The following is a 17,335-nucleotide window of genomic DNA, read 5'->3' on the forward strand; positions in this document are numbered from 1 at the left end:
TCCTGAATCATGACATGACACTAGTGGAATTTAGGTGTTTCTGGCACATGGACTACTCTCACTCAATGTGAGGTTGAACTGTTGACCTTGTGTACATCCTACTTCACAAATGAGTCTGTCAGATATGCTAAGCCTATAGGCTGAAGATGATGCCCCAGCACTTCGGAGAAACCTCAGGTGACTGTCCAGACAGCTGTCTGTTTCTGTCAACTCACAAATTTTTTGGAAGTTGCTTATGTGCACTTCCTGTTTTTATTTTTGTTAGCTAATATTATTTCCTTCTTGGGTATCTGAGGGAGTTGAAGATTAGTTAGTTATAGTTGAAGGTTAGTTATAGTTGAAGATTAATTAGGATACATTTTGGACTTACCAAAATAGGATAGATAATGAAATTATTTTCTCTGAATTTGTCAAATACAAATGGACTAGACATTGTTTAGGTATTTATTACTTGTTTATATTGTATATAGTTATTGTACTTTTGTATATAGTTTTTCTTATATTAGTTATAAGCTTTTTCTTTTTTTTTCCTTTTTATTAAAATAGAAAAGGGGAAGTATGGTGATATTTTATTTGTATTAAAATGTTATTTGTATGTTAATAAATAAAGTTGCCCGGGGGTCAGAGCTATTAGCAAGCCATAGGAAACCAGGGCAGTGGTGGCATACTCTTGTGATCCCAGCACTTGGTAGGCAGAGCTGGGTAAGTCTCTGTGTGTTCAGGGATACAGCCATTATTGGATACACATGCTTTTAATCTTAATACCAATCATGGAAAACCTGGAGGCCTATACAGACAGGCCGTGAGGAGGCAGTCATGTGGTTGGGTTTACAACCAATGAGAAGGCAGGACAGGAACTCTATATAAAGACTTTAACACAGGGGTAGCTCTGGTTCGGAGAGGTAGGACCACCGCAGGAGGAAGGGTAAGGTTTTAGCTCTTAGCTCTGACCTCTTGGCTTTCTTCTTTGCATTGGTTCTGTGTTTCTTATTTAATAAGAAGGTTGGATACATCTACAGGGAAGAGAAGGAGAAGGGGAGGAGGGAGAGAAGAAGGAAGGGGTAGGGGGAGAGGAGGATAAAGAAGAAGTGGAAAAAGAGAAGGACCAGGATGGGGGAGGATGAAAATGGGGATGAGGAAGAGAAAGAAGAGGATGGGGATGAAGACAGAGATAAGGAGGAGGGGGAAGAAGGGGAGGGAGGAAGAAGACAAGGATGGAGTGATGAGGAGGATGAGGCAGAAAGGGGGAGGATGGAGAGGAGGAAGACAGGGAGGAGGAGAGGGAGGTGTCCTAGAGGGGCTGCAGGCAGGAGGGAGGTGAAGGCGACATAAACATATTGCATTCATACATATAATCATCAAGGGATATGTAATAAAAATTCACAGAATTGTTCAATAAAAATATAAATAATGGGTCAAGGACAGGAAAACCCACAGAATCAACTAACCTGGGCTAATTGGGGCTCACACAGACTGAACCAGCAACCAGGGAGCCTGCATGGGACTGATCTAAGAACTCTGTATATATATATATTTGTTACAGTTGTGTAGCTTGGTCGTCTTGTGGGACTCCTAACAGTGGGAACAGAACTGTCTCTGACTATTTTGCCGGCTTTTGGGACCCTACTCCTCATGCTGGATCACCTTGCCCAGCCTTGATACATGGGAGGTGCTCAGTCTTCCTCCAACTTGATATGCCACGCTTTGTTGATATCCACTGGAGGCCTGCCCTTTTCTGAATAGAAATGGAGACGTGGATGATGGGGTGGGGGGAGGTGGGGTTGGGAGGGAATGAGGGAGGGGAAACTGTGGTCAGGATGTATAAATAAATAAATAAGAAATGATTGAAATATATAAATCACCATCATTGCAGTTTATATTATTTTATGAAGAGGGACAGTGGGCTGTCACATCACTGCACCAAGAGCTCTCCAGCACTCACACTGGGCAAAGCATGGGAAATGAATCAGCATCTGTCGTACTACACGGTTATCTTCAGCCCAGTGTTGCACTTACGTGAAACTGAGCACTCACTGCAGAAAAAATCTACCTCACTGTTAGTGGTTGCCACTTCCTTTGGTGTAAACGTTCCCACTGCGGGGTCTGGAGAGATGGCTCCGTGGTTCAGAACATTTATACTGGCAAAGGATTTGAATTTGGTTTCCAGCACCTGCATGGCTCTCACCCTCCTGTAATCTAATTCCAGGGGATATCGTACCCTCTTCTGGCCTCTGTGGGCACGAGGCATGCACAGACATACATGCAAACGAAAGACCCATACACATAAAAAAGAAAATGTTCCCGCTGCGGCCATCTGAGGGCAGCCAACCGAGTGCGGAGTTCAGAAATGATGCTTGTGATGAGTCTCGTGAGTTAGAAAGAACAAACTCTGCCCCGGACGAAGCGTCTGGGCTGCCGAAGCACATCCTGGCCCATGCTGACTCAAGTGGCAATCACCTGGGAATGGCTGCTATTCCTCTCTTCAAAGCCATAGCACTCAGACCTCCACTTGCCCACAAACATACGACCTATTTTCAAAACTGAAAATCCCCAAGGCCCCCTTTGACTTCTGATAAACCCAGAGCATCTCCGTGGGAGTCAGGCAGTATGCTGAACTAAGAGAATTTTCACAGTGTGCAAGCCTGTAGTTTAGAGGGCTGCAGCTTGTCAAGAAACGGGAGTCAGAACCTTTGAAGGACTGCTTAACTGCTCTCTGTGGCTTGCCTGCAGACAAGATCCTGTTCCCTCTTCGGGCACATTGGGATCATAAGCTTTGACAATTTTTACAACTTCTCAGATAATCTGAGAATATTTTCCCCTTGAACTGAAGTCAGCAGAATTCCTCCTGGCTGACTCACGTCTGTCTCACACTGGAGGAGTGCTTGGACTCCATGGGTTCTGCCTCATCACCACGGGAGACCGGGTAACTGCAGCTCCAGCTGCGGCCCCTCTCCACTGATACTAGCTCCTCACTGGCTAGGCATCCAGAAGTTCACAACATGGCAGGTAGGGATGATCCCCAGAGGCTGAAAACTCGGTTGTTTTCTTGTGTCATCTGCTTGCAATTATTCAAACTTCTGCTGTGGCTAGACTATGCTTTGTGATCCCTAAAAGTTCATGTGTTGGAACTTGGTCCCCAGGGTGGCAGTAATGTAAGAAGGGGACGCACATTTAAGAGCCAGGACCCGTCAGGGGGATCCTTAGGTCACTGAAAGCACAGCTTTGAAGGGATTGGGAGGATGCAGGTATCTGCCTCCTGGCTGCAGGTGTGACTGCTCACCCTGTCACGTGTTCCACCGGCACCCAGGCCCCGCCATAGTGCGGCCAAATGGCCGAGACTCGGCGCAGACCAAGGTCTGCCACTGATAATTTTAGTCCTCAAGAGTTTGAGCTAAATAAACTGTTTTCTTTTAATTTTCACTCTTTCCCCCACCAAAAAAGTTTTTAAAAAACACACAAATAAACAAAAGACACAAAACAAAAAACCTTACTTTCTTCATTAATCACTTGTGGCATGTTGAGAAACTTGGGGTCTTACTAGAGTATGAGAAAGCTGGTTTAATATTACCTCATCAAACTATGGAATAAAAACGTCAGCAGACACTGCTGCATGACCAGAGCAAGCTGAGCTGGGTACAGTAGCACATGCCTACAATACCTGAAGCAGAGGCACTTTCATCACAGGTTTGGATTCACCCTCACCTACTTAGAGAGTCCCAGGCCAGCTTGGATGACATTATCAAATCCTGTCTTGAATAAAGAAATAGAAAAAGGAAAAGAATGGGAGTGGGGGAGTGGGAGAAAGGAGAGGGAGGAGGAGGTTTAGTAACACAAATGCTCTCCTTATAGGCTTGAGGACCTGAATGGGATACCCAGACCCCACATTTAAAAAAAAAAATCTAAAACTGAAAAACAAGCCAGGTGCAGGGGCTCACCCTTATGATTCAGAGTTGGAACATGGAGACAGGCAGGCCCCTGGGGTTCACTGGCAAGCCACTCTAGCTTCCTTGGCAATCTCCAGATCAACAAGAGACCCTGTCAACATCCACAGCCGTCCTCCGGCCTCCATATGCACACACATACAGAGGTGTGTACTCCCTGCTTACATACAAACGAGACAACTGAAAAACATGTACATATTTGTGTGATCCTCTGTGTGTGGACACATCATCAGACCCATATCTCTGCACATAGAGGCACATGGCAAAGAGACAGACCACACCCTTTGTAGGCGGCGTTGCCGTTGGTGGGAACATTCTCCATGTGGAAAGACGTACTCACCTCCTCCTTCCTTCATTCCCCTCTCACTGCTGAGTTCCCAAGGGGCGCTGGGCCCCTCCCTTTAGAAGATCCAGCCTGCCTTTGAGGAAGACATTCTGCCCGACACTCTGGGACTTGCTGTTCCCGGGGACAGGTCACCGAACAACAGACTTGCAGCTAGCACAGGCGAGAGGCATCTGTGATCCACACTAATCACAGCATGGGTGGAGTCCTAAGCCACACACACTCCAAACAGAAACCCCTGGTTTGCTAAGTGCATCTTCTTCAAAAAAGGTAGCTTAGGCCTTTGTTTTTAAAACTTGGCATTTCATGTATTCATCCCTCCTTTATCCATTTATGCAGTCGGTGTTTATGGAGTTCCAGGCTAAACCAATCCCTGTTTGATTGGTTAGGAGATAGCATGACAGAAATTAATCCCTGCCACGGGCCGGCTGATGATTCACTAGGGGAAACACGACAGTAAGATAAGCAAGTGGAATATTTAGTGGGCTTGATGAGAACAGGGGCAAAGGAAAACAGGAGTGTCGAGAGGGAGAGGGAGTGGGCATGCAGAGGGGCACCCTGCATCCTCCTAGCAGGGCTGGAGTGTAAGAATCCACTGGACATCCAAAACAAGACCCTTGGATCCTACCAGGGACACTGGCCACAGAATGCTTCTCCTTCCTCCTCAGCCGCTTAAGAGTGCTCGAACACACATGGTCAGATATGACCGATGTCTGAAGTGACAGGGCACCATACATTGAGGGACCAGGGAGGACACCTATGTGGACTGGATATTGGCTGGGGTTCTTGGGACTCTCTGCTTTGCAGCTCTGGACAGACTGCGTGAGCTTTCATACACAGGAAGGTCTTACTACCCTAGACCAAGGACATTCCACAGTCAGGGAGGGAGAGCTCACGGCACATAAGGACACCATCAGCCCTTGCCTCCACGTCTGAGATTCTGCACATGCAGAAGGGATTCCCGCTAATCCCAGCAAAGCCAGAGTGGGGCCTGTGGAACACAGCTTTTCTCAAAACAGCTTTCTACAATCCACCCTAGCATGCTGGAAAACACATTCTCAAGCCACTTAGGCGATTTCTTTTTAATGTAACTGTTAGACTTTGAGGGATTTAATCAAAACCTTCATAAAAGGGCATTCTCTTCCAGCTCGGTTTTTCCATTTCAGGGGCAGAAGTGCTGTGCACAACAGAGGAAGAAAAGAGTAATTTAAAAATGCCATTGAATCTGCTTTGCTGCCTCTGGAACCACCGTATGTCTTAGGGAAACACAGGCTGCTGGAGCCCCCTAGGGAGCAGTACCAGAGCTGGTCACATTTTAGATGGAAGCTTGAGAGGACAAATTTGTCATCCTATTCAGGGGCATTACCAGAGCTTTAAATACCTTTGCAGCCCGCAAAGTGTGAGTGTGGTGGGCTCCCTGGGGTGCATGCGTTAAAAGATCAGGGGCAATGGATGGATGCTCATCTTTACTGTGGTCCTCTGAATTAATCTCCGACAGTGAGGAGGGTCAGGTGTGTAAGAGATTGGCTGCTGGGAATGGGCACTTAGTGAAAAGAGACTAATCATTAGTAACTACAGCGAAAGAACAATGGCTGCATTTACACGGGGCTTGTGGCATCTCGTGTGTGTGTGTGTGTGTGTGTGTGTGTGTGTGTGTGTGTGTGTGTGTGTGTGTGTGTGTGGTCCAGAAGTTGATATACAGTATCTTCCTCAATTGCTCTCCACCTCATTTTTTTTTTCCATGAAGCAGGGTCTGTCACTGAACCTGGAGCTCTCTGATTCTGCTGGAGCGGCTGGCCAGTGACCTCTGAGATCTTCCTGTCTCTATCGTTCCAGCACGAAGATTGGGATCACAAGCACAGCAGCAGAGCACATAGGGGTGTTGGAACAAGGGTCCTTACGCTTATGCAACTAGCTCTTTTGCAACTGGACTGTCTTCTCAGCCCCAGTTACTTCAGTTCTTACATGAGCTCTATGCAGTTGCATCTGCTTATCTCATAGATGGCTGGAATGACATGGAGGGCTTGTATCTTGGGCCAGAGCACAAAACTGAATAAAACATGGAGGCAATATTTCTGTGCAGGACTTCTGATCCAGTTATGGGTTTTTTTTTAATTTTTAGTTAATTCCTGTGGTTTTGATCTTAAATGTCCCCCCAAAGCTCGTGTGCTGCAGACTAGGTCCCTAGATGATGTCTCTGTTGGGCGGTGGAGGAAATGTAAGAAGATGGACATGAGGTAGATCATTGGGGTAGGAGACGGGGTGAGTCTGGGATGCCCAAAGTTAGTGTCTGGTAAGGGCCTGTTTCCAGCTTTGCATGTGCGTGTGTGAGATACGTTAGTTTTTGAATTGCTAGTGTGAAAAGCACGGCCACATTCTAATGGAACTCTGGTTTGATAAGTGGGTTTTGAAAGTATTAACAGTTGCTGGGACGTGTTTCTGTTTTGTAACAAAAGGCACCCTGCCTTTCCGTAAAGGAGAGCTTTCTGGAGCTGTCCCTTATCAGGCAGAGTACCTGGCATCCCAGCTTATTTCATTTTCCCTGGAGAACAGCTTTTCCTCAGTGTTGAGAAGTTTTCTAGCCATCACTCAGCCAGAACTTATTTTTAACTAGTACAAGAAAGAACCTGCCACGATTTTTGTCCATGTGTGTATACATAAGATATCTATATAAGTAGTTTTTGTTCTTAAATGTCCATGGAAACAAAACCATGCCCTTATTCCTCAGATTCCATTCTAACCAACCCAAGGAAGCATTCAGGTTCAGTTCAAAATGTACCTGAAGCGTAAACTTTCAAATTCTGTGGTTGATTCTCTGGTCGTTACCCAGGCAGTGACTCAAAAACAGCTGTGTCAGATTTCACATCTGCACCATCACATATATGTGACTATTTATGCACAAAATTCCTTAAAGACAAGATTTTGCCACTACCAGCAACTCCCCACCCAGACAAGAAAGCCAGACAGATCCTGGTTTAATAAGCTAAGCAAGGCTTAAGCGGGGATTTGAAGAGTCCTCTGGGGAACCACTCTTTTATGCACAGTTGAAATCTGAGTACTGAAGAGCTGAGAGTGCTCATGGAAATGTAGTCCGTGTGACCAGATGAACTGCCAGTTAGGACCCACTAGCATAAATGGGGGAACAAAATTTTACATTTGCTGTTATTGGCTTGCATAATTTTTCTTTGCCCCAACTCATTCTGTCTCGGGAACCTTGCTCTGGTCTCCCAGTAGATGTCTGGTCTTTGTGACTTCCACTGAAATAATTCAGACAAGACACGTGGTGTGCTGTGTGGGAGACAGACAGGAGAGGGGAGAGCACATTCTCAGGGAGGGAGAGTGGATGGTGGCCAGAGAACATTGCCCTGGTCTGCACTTTCCGAAGGCTCTGGAACAAACACCTTTCCCAGAGGCCTTTCTGTCCAAATGGTTGGCAGCCTATTCAATTTGGCTTAGGGGTAGGGGTGGGGTGTGTCCTGGGTTTTCATCAGAAAGTCACCTGCTTCGTAGTAATTATATAAACTTTAGGACTTCTGGAATCAGGCTTAGATAATCATCTATCAATGGCCTTCTAGGCAGGCTGAGGATGTAATGTCTCTTCTCAGGGCCAGAGCTTCAATGCGTGTCCCTCCCATTCCTCCCAGCAGACATCAGAGTCCTGCAGTTCCAGATGTAGAAGCTGTTATGAGATGGGTCCAGCACCAATGCCCTCTAATCATGTGATTCCTAACTGCCTTCCTAACAGTCCCTTTGGTGTAAGTCTAAACTGTTCAGTATTGGGTTAGTGGTTCAGCCGGAGCTGGGAAAATAATTCTCTAGTGTTCAGAATGTTATCTAGCTGAATATTGCTTATTTATTGTAGATAATGAAACAGTGGTCAATAAATAGTTTCATATTCATGTACCCAGAATCTTTAGCTCCATCATCCTGCAAGGTAGGCTCTGTCTTTGATGCATATTTATCTTGCTCCCATCTGCTAACTTTTTAAATCCCAGTTCTTTGGAGACACCAGGATAGTATTTCACAGAACCCCTCAAGGTGATGTGTTATGAAAGTTTCATTACGTCAGCACAGACTTCGTGGCTATTTGTCACATTCTGTGCCCCAACACAGTTTTAATCATAAAATTGGCTATCCACACTTACGTAAAGTTCATTCAATATGTGAACTTATTTACAGATAAGAGTTTATTTATATATTTGGTTAGTTTTGTAGACAGGGTCTTATGATGTAGCCCAAATTGGCCTTGAACTCTCAATCCTCCTGCCTCAGACTCATAAGTGCTGAAATATGCACCTCGATGCCTGGCCAACCCGTTTAAGGATATTGGACACAGAAAGAAGAATGGGGTCCATGGCAGCAGTGAGGTTAGAAACCATGGCTATACACCCCAATCCCTTCTAAAATCCCCAGCACATTCCCAAGGCTTGGGTAGACAGATCTGATGATAGAAGCCCCACCACACACACACACACACACACACACACACACACACACACACACACACACACACACACACACACACCTTGTTCCTTCTGTCTTTCCACATTGCTCAACCATAAACAGACGTGCTGTTGTTAGATAAGAGACCCTTCTGGGAGTGGGCTGGGACTTATGGTTGCTAACTTGGCGTGCTAGAGCTGCTAGAATAGTCCCACAGACGAAGAGGCTTAAACAACAACCGTACGCTGTCTCTTGGTGCTGGCAGCCAACAGCATGGAATCAGTAGTTCTCAGGTTGTTCCTACAGAGGACTATTAGGGAAGGCTATGCTCCTGGCTGCATTCTTCATGTCCCTTCCTCAGAAGCCTTCGTTCTACATCTTTGCATCTTTTTCCTTCTATGCATGCCTGTCTCTGCAAGCTTCCCTGTTCAGGTACATTGAGTTAGGGGCTACCCCCACAGGTCACCTCAGTTTGATTGCCGCTTTAGAATTACGCCTCTGGATCAGTTTGCATTCTGTAGTATTGGAATCAGGACTCTACACCAGGAATTTTCAGAGTCCGAACACTAACGTTGCCTACACCAAGAATGATTCCTGTTGCTGGGGTGCCTGAGCTACATGATATATGCCTGACACTCCATGTGTGCTGGCCTGTTGGGAAGGAAGAGCTCTGGGATTGCCAGTGGGAGGATAGAAGAATACATCATGTGGAAACACCTTAGACACTATGAAGGAATAAATGGCCTCCTTCATCCCAGGCACTTGATTAATCCACATCCCTCTTCTGGGCAACTCATACAGTGCCACAGCAAAAAAACAAAAAAACAAAAAAAACAAAAACGAAACAACAACAACAAAAACCACCATGGATGATCAGGTACTTCTTGGGGCCGAGCATCCATATTTAATGTCTCTTTTCTGCAATGTCTTCCTGAATCAGGCATCCTCAGCAGGATGCACTGGTGATATTTAGTCACATAGTGAAAAGTAGGAACAAATGACCCCATGGAGCCTAAATTTGCTTCTTCTGTATTAGTGCCTGGTGGACAAAGCACAGCGGCTGCCTCAGACCACAGAGTCACGTCCAGCACCAGCAAGTGCCCAGTGTTAGTAAGCCAGAATCTGATCGCAGCTCCCAGCCCAGCTCTCTCTGCACTCACTGCTCACACTCTTTGTGCTGGCTAGCTTAACTTCAACTTGAAGCAAACTAAAGTCATTTGAGAAGAGGGATCCTCAATTTATAAAAGTACCTCCACGCCGGGCGATGGTGGCGCACGCCTTTAATCCCAGCATTCGGGAGGCAGAGCCAGACGGATCTCTGTGAGTTCGAGGCCAGCCTGGTTTCCAAAGCGAGTTCCAGGAAAGGTGCAAAGCTACACAGAGAAACCCTGTCTCGAAAAACAAAAAAAAATAAACAAACAAAAAAGTACCTCCACAAGGTGGGGCTGTAGGCAAGCCTGTAGGGCATTTTCTTAATCAGTGATTGATGGGGGAGGGCCCAGTCCCTTGTGGATGGGGCTATCCCTGGACTGGTGGTACTGGGTTCTACAAGGAAGCAGACTGAACAGGGTATGATGAGCAAGCCACTGAGCAGCACTCCTCCATGGCCTGTGCATCAGCTCCTGCCTCCAGGTTCCGGCCCTGTTGTTGTTCCTGTCCTGACTTTCTTAGATGATGAACAGTGATGTGGAAATGTAAGCCAAACAAGCCCCTTCCTCCCCAACTTGCTTTTGGTCATGGTGTTTCATCACAGCAGCAGTAACCCTAACTAAGACACTCTCCTTATTGTCTCTGCCATTTAGAGGCCAGATGTTTCCCACACCCTGGACCTCATAGGCATCTGACCTGGGGCTAAGGCCTGTTTTCACTGCACATTTCACTTGGATCAGGCTCCCCCTGCCCACCCTCACTTCCTGAGAGGCAGGCCTACACCCGGTTGTGGTGTCCCTATTCTTGGGGCCGTTGTCCCTCAGCCGAAGGTCTCTCTCTTGCCTGCTAAGCATGCCTGGCCCTCCAGTGTCAGCCTATCACATTCCAGCCCTTCATAAGCAGTCACGTGGGGCCCTGCCCAGGACTCTGGTATTCAGCCCTAGCAACGATCAAACTTACGTAAAGCCCTGAACCAACCCCTGTAACAGCTGTAGGTCAGGACGCTTCCATGCACTGCACAGTGTTGCGCACACCAATCTCCTACACAACTCCTCTGGACCCTCAATAAAGCTCAATACAGTTTGTCCTTGGAACCACACTCTGACCTGCAGTCACACCATCTCTGACGCCACTTGCCATGCACCTTGTCCCTGACCCTTGGCAGGTTGCCCCTGGCACCATCCTAAGGGCTCAGTCCTAGCCCTCTGGCCACAGTGTTACACTGTCCCTGAAGCCCTGTCCCATCACTATCTGAACAACTCCAGTGATGTGGCCCCGCCCCAGGCCTCTCCCCAGCCCTGAAACCCCGCCTCCATCACTTCCCCCTGCAGCCTCCTGGCCCTCCCTGGTGGTGAGGGCCCCGCCCCTCCCCTCTTTCCGCGGGGACTCCCTCACCTGGCTCTCTCGCTGAAAGTAGCTGTGCTCCTTGGGGTCCTGGCGCCGTGGCGGGATGTAGCTGAAAGCTGGCACCGCTGAGATGGGCAGACATCGGGGCTTGGCCCGCAGCTTGGAGGCGGTGATTTCCTCCTCCTCCTCCTCCTCTCTCTCCCCTACTCTTTCCTCCTCTTCCCCCTCTCCCTCCTTTTCCTTCACGTGACTGGGGTCCATTCCCCGCTACTCAGTCTTGGCCGGTCCCTTTGCCTAGGGAGGCCGGGCCTCAAGCATCAGCTTGTGGGGTTTCTGCGTCCCTCCAGGCGTCTGCGCTCAGTCGTTGCCTGGCAACTGAGTCTTGGCCTCAGCATCCGCTAAGTGACGGAGGAGGTTGCGTTCCTTGCCACCTCCTTCCAGGTCCTTCTCGTCACACCCTGGGAGAGACCTACCAGCGGTTGTGTGTGGCTTTCCAGGTAGCAGCAACCTAAGGAACCACACCCATTCCGCTCGTTCCATCTGTTTTCCCCGCGCAGTTTGTACTAAGTCTCCCGGCACTTCTTAGCTTTGCAGATCACGACAGAAGGCTACTAAATGCCTCGGAATCTGACGGTACAGCCCTGAAACAAACAGCCCTGGGTCCCGGGGAGCTTACAGCCTGGAGAAATCAGAAGACAAAGATGAGAAAAGGCTGCAGAGGTTCAGGACAGCGCGCTCCAGCGGAAACCCGAGGGCCATAGGTGTAACTCGCATAATGGAAAGGTTAAAGGCACAGAGGAGTGCGAGGCGGCATATGTGCGCCTCAACATGTGGTGGTAGCTGCATTTCAAATGTGGGCTGGGCGAGTCACAGGAGCAGAGGCAAATGAATGTCCTTAGGATTGAAGGCAGCTCTGATCCCTCTCCCTCCTCAGCTGCAGGAATCCCACTTCCTCCTTTCCTCCCCTGGCCTGAGTGAAACATGAGTCAGGAAAAAGGCCAGGACCTTTCCCACCAAGAGCCAAAGTCTCCAGGGCTTTCTTGCTGGGAACCACTTATGGGGTGGACGTCCCCCTGGAGCTTGGAGATATGTGAAGAAAAGGGGGCCATCTCCCTTCTCCCATGAGCAGACATGAAAGCATGCCTGATATTTCTGTCCCCGCCCCATGAAAATATTAACAAAAAAACCTCTGTAATCTGCTCTCAACCTTTCCCACCTTTCCAAAAACAGAGCAAGAGGGGCTAGCTGGGGTCCATGAGATTTTGCAAGCCTTGTAAAAATGACAGGGTACACACACCTGGGAAGGTGGAAGTGGCTGATACCAATTATGATGAGAACTCAGCTTCAGCATAGCCCAGACTGAAAGAATTCCTTTATAAAAATTCTATTCAAAACCATTCAAAGGTAACTCTGCTAGCTGCAGTTTTAGTTGGTGACATTTTATTAGTAAAACTTTACCAATAACACTTTAGTTAAACACAGTCTAGTTAGCTTTAACTGTTAGTGCCACATAGCCTGGAGTCACCTAAGACAGTAATCCCAGTTGAAGGATTACCCCATCAGATTGGCCTACTGGCATGTCTGTAGGGGATCATCTTGATTGTTAAAGGATGCAGGCAGATCCAGCCTATTGTATGTGCACAATTTCCTGGAAAGGTAGCCCCGGACTGTATTTCTTCTTATAGCTAAGCATGAATCAAAAGCCAGCCAGCAAGCAGTATCCCTCTATGATTTCTACTTTGAGCTCCTACCCTGAATTCCCGCAAGGGTGTACTGTGGCCTGGAAGTGTAGACTGAATAAAACCTTTCTTCCCCTAAATTGCCTTGTTTGGAGCTTTTTTATCACAGCAACAGAAGGGACCTAGCATGCACAGGAAGGAGGTTTTATTCAAAGCTATGACTGGAGATATAGGGACCACTGCTCTGGGCTCTTTCAGCCTGAGATTAAGGTCAGTCTCAACTCCAGATACAGTCAACCTGGGCAAGCGAGACCTTGGAACCAAGGAGCAAGGTTGATGATGTGGATAGGAATCTACAGAGAGGAAATGTGAGGCATGGGGGAAATCTGGCTAAACTGACGTAGCAGAATACCTGCTGAATACAAACCAGAGATCAGGTATCCCCTGGAGGATTATGGAGGATGCGGATCTAGTGTGAAAGGAGGGGATGGAGGGGGTGGGTTCTTGCTACACTGACTTTGGGTTCTTTTGCTAAATCTAAATTGTGGTAGGAAAATGCACAGATGGGCTGAGGAGATGACATGTAAGACAGAAGACTACTACTCACCTCAACTGTGGACCAAAGTGACTAGGACATCAAAGCACAACATGGGGAATAACTGAGTTTATTGGGGTTACTTACAGGAGTATATGCAAATGGGTTACCTACAGAAGCAGACACAACTGAAGACATCACCAAAAAAAGTCCACCCCAACACATGTGACAACTCACAAAAGCTCAAACTCTGGAGATCTCCATATGATTTAGACATCTCCATAGGTTAGAGAGCCTTCTCCAAGCAGTCAGCTTACTCTCTTCTTCCCTCTTTTTCTACTGCTTGCATAACTTTGGGGAGATGCCCTGTATATCTCGTTAGTTTCAGGAACATTGTGAGACTTGTGAGTTGTTTACTCCCTGAGCTCATGAGCATTTTCCCTACTTTCCTGGTGGGAATATTTCAACTTAGAACTTCCATGTCTTAAAGAGACCTCTCCAGAGTGGAAAGTTTGAACCCACAAGAAATTGCTAAACAATGGGAGAAGATTCAGAACTCTGGCCAAAGTTGACCAAGCAACGATTTTGTGATTTTTACTAGACTGAAAGCTCATTAGGGCAAGGCTACTCACATCTTTTTTTTTTTTTCTAATCTTGGATGGCTCAGTAGATACTCAGCAAGTATTTAATGACAGATAAAAATTGTTGATTTAGCTTGAGTTTCCTCTAAAAGGAATCTAACTGGAGATCATATGCTCAGGAATTATTTGGGAGGTAATTCCAGGGAGCAGGAGTGTATGGTCAAGAGGACTGAGAAGTGGGAGAGGCCATATCATACCCAGATGTTGGTCTGGGATCTGGAAATTGCACATCCCATAACACTGAGATTGGCATTTGAAATGCAGGCCTATCAGAACACATCACCACTGCAAGCACATGGAGCCTGGTCGTGCCCAGAGAGCACCTCAGAGGTTGCATGTGGTCAGCATAGACAATTGTTGTACCTGCTCCCATCTTTCCATGAGAATGAACCAGCCCTTGAATCCAATGTGAGGCTGAGGATGCAAGGGAGGCTGTGAGAGGTGGACAGAACAGCAGCAAGACAAACAGAACTTTCAACTATTGAAGTTTTAATTCCTTAAAAAAAAAAAAATAATGTATGTGTGACCCCATTGTGTATTCCAGGTACCTGAATGGAATTCAAGGAAAAGCAAACAAGTTCCATGTGTCTATGTGTTTAAGTCCCTCACATCTTAACTTGCAAAACCCCATGCCAGGAAGCGGGGTGAGGTGGGGCATGAAAACCCTCCTCTAAAGGAAAGTTACTAGAATAGAGACAAAGTGGGTATTTGTGAATACACAGGCATCAGATCAGCCTGCACTTCAAATGCCAATCTCAGTGTTACAGGATCCAACACCATGGACGTCCCTCTCAGAGCCCCAACTTGTATCTCGTTTCACTTACCTGTCTTGCTCAGGGCGGTCATCCTGTACCTCCTTCTACACTGCTCTGACCTACATGGAAACTGCAGAGGAATGGCTGTGTGCGTGGCACTGAAGTGCTGTGCACGGGATCCTGCTGTCTGCATGTCTTCAAAGAGAGGTGTGAGCCAGTATTTCAGAGGCTCCATGAATTTTGGGAAACAGGTCGGTCAAGGGAGGTCAGGGGTGGGGCCCACACAGCAGTGGAAAGTCTGTGCTGCTTCTCTTGAGAGACTTGGTTAGAAGCATTTCTGCTAACCCAAGGCAGGGAAGGGAAATGAGAGGAGACTGCTGTCCGGTCACATTAGCTGCACCTTCAGCACATCGTGAGTGGCATGCATTCTATATTTATACTGAATTCTCGGACACCCTCACTAAGGCTAGGAAAACCCATCTAGCTCATTAGATTGATGACAAAACTGAGGGCGGGGGGAAGCTACATAACTGGGCACAGATAATTATTGTTTTAAAATAGCAACATAAACTCATTTAAGTTGCCCAATATAACTGGACTCTAATTCACAGCATCTAACGTATCTTAAAGTTAATTGGCGTAAGCATGCCTCCGCATTTGGTCTGTTTCCTGGCAGTCCTAAGGGATGGACCGATATGCACTGAGGCTTGTGGCTGGGGGGAGCGGGGGCTGCCCAGCTGTGTTTCCCTGTAAATTTAAAGAGCATCACGAAGTCAAGTATCCAGGCACAATCACATGTCCACACTGGTCTCTAAATCTGTGCCAAGGCCGTGGAAAAATGAGGGCTAATGAGTGAGAAGAAGGCCATTGTCCACCAAAACCATCTTGGGTAAATCAGGACACGGGCCAGGGTCCACGGTGAAGCCGAACAAGCTTCTACCTCATTGGATTTCTTGTCCTGGATTTATTATTGTCAGTGGTGTAGAAAGCATGAGTGTCGCTGGCCTTTACAGTAGGCTGACTCACTGAACTGATCAAGTCCCTATGGTAACCTTAAGCATCAAATGTCTTTTTGCTTTATAGACAAATATAAGGTAATCAAGAGGAATGATGGAATTAGGAAACTTTTAAAAAAATATTTCTTGGCAACAGCTAGTCAAGTAATGGGTCTAAGCCACAATCAACGTAGGCTAAAACCATTAGGGAGAGGAGAGAGGGAGAGAGGGGGAGAGGGAGAGAGGAGGAGAGGGAGGGGGAGAGAAGGGAAGAAGGGAGAGAGGGGGAGAGGGAGAGGGAGGGAGAGAAGGAGAGAGAGGGGGAGAAGGGAGAGAGGAGGAGAGGGAGGGGGAGAGAGGGGGAGAAGGGAGAGAGGGAGGGAGAGGGAGGGAGGAAGAGGAAGGGAGAGAGGTGGAGAGGGAGGTGAGAACTGACTGAAACTGGCCTTAAACTAAACTCTGGGCGTCACGTTCAGCTCAGTGGGAATTACAGCAGACACAGGGACAAGTTAGATGACAGGAAATCAACAATTTTGGCCATTCTATAGGGAAACTGATTAATTTCTCCAATAAATTAACGTTCTGGAAGCCAAGTGGAGGAAGGGTAGTTGTAGTTACCGAAGACTGAAGTGCTTCATAGCTATAAACAATATGAGGACTTTGCATCCTGATTCAAGCTCAAGAAAGCAGAGAGACAGCACCAGAACTACGACATCGTCCTGGTGCACAACTGTAGGAAGTAATTAGGAACTTTGTCAGTTGAGATAGTGGCTGAATGGTTAGAAAAATGGTCATAAATGTGCACTGAAATATTTAGGGCAAAATGATTTAATAGCTTGGTTTTTCTAGAAGCACTCCAATAAAAAAAGAAAATAGATGAACATGACTGGAAAATTATGGTAATTTCTCATGCAGAATAAGGGACTCATGGATCCATTATACAATTGTTTCATCTCTTATAGATATTCAAAATTTTCCATAATCACAGTGGGGTTACCAAGAGATATTGTTTCTGGCAAACGCAGAGCCCAAAATATCAGTTCAGCCCACAGACAGTGTTTGTGAGGTGCCAGAGCCTGTGGGAGCCATGGGGAAGAGGTGTTTGTTTTTCTGAGAGATGAGATTCCAAGGGCATAGAGGCAAAGTTTCTTTTGATGGACCCCCAACAGCCAAGGACCCTAGTATAAAGTTAGATTTTTCTGACTGGGGGAGCAAAGGAAGCTGCCCACTGGAGGAAATGGAGTCGTTTGCCAAGCAAGAAACAGAGTTCTTGTGCGATCTGGGAAATGGCAGCAGGTCTGGGCTGTATAGACAGAGGCTGGGCTGTATAGACAGAAGTTGGGCTGTATAGACAGAGGCAGAACAACACGTGTGAGTGGATACTTAGCCTCCTGAGATGGTGCCACAGCTGTGAAGGGTTCGACCCTAATCTTCCTTGTTCAGTGTCAGAAAATTGAGGCCACGTCTGTGTCACAGTGACCCACGTGGCTCAGATCCTGCAGGCCAT

The 17,335-nt window shown here is 47.1% G+C and overlaps 1 protein-coding gene across 2 annotated transcripts in view; it reads right to left on the minus strand.

The window, feature by feature from the left end:
- Cfap90 (cilia and flagella associated protein 90) overlaps positions 1 to 11,915 on the minus strand; it is a 29,996-nt gene extending 18,081 nt beyond the window's left edge. The window contains exon 1 of one of the 2 annotated variants that reach the window (XM_052742942.1): positions 11,272 to 11,801. In XM_052742942.1, the coding sequence (XP_052598902.1) occupies positions 11,272 to 11,484 (213 nt within the window). In that variant the 5' untranslated portion in view covers positions 11,485 to 11,801. Of the gene's footprint in view, positions 1 to 11,271 lie in introns of both variants that reach the window. The other variant, XM_052742941.1, reaches the window with a different exon arrangement.
- Positions 11,916 to 17,335: the final 5,420 nt, after the last annotated feature.

This window comes from Peromyscus californicus, unplaced genomic scaffold (genome assembly GCF_007827085.1).
Source record: "Peromyscus californicus insignis strain IS unplaced genomic scaffold, ASM782708v3 Scaffold_18__1_contigs__length_77618521, whole genome shotgun sequence".
Taxonomy (NCBI): domain Eukaryota; kingdom Metazoa; phylum Chordata; class Mammalia; order Rodentia; family Cricetidae; genus Peromyscus; species Peromyscus californicus.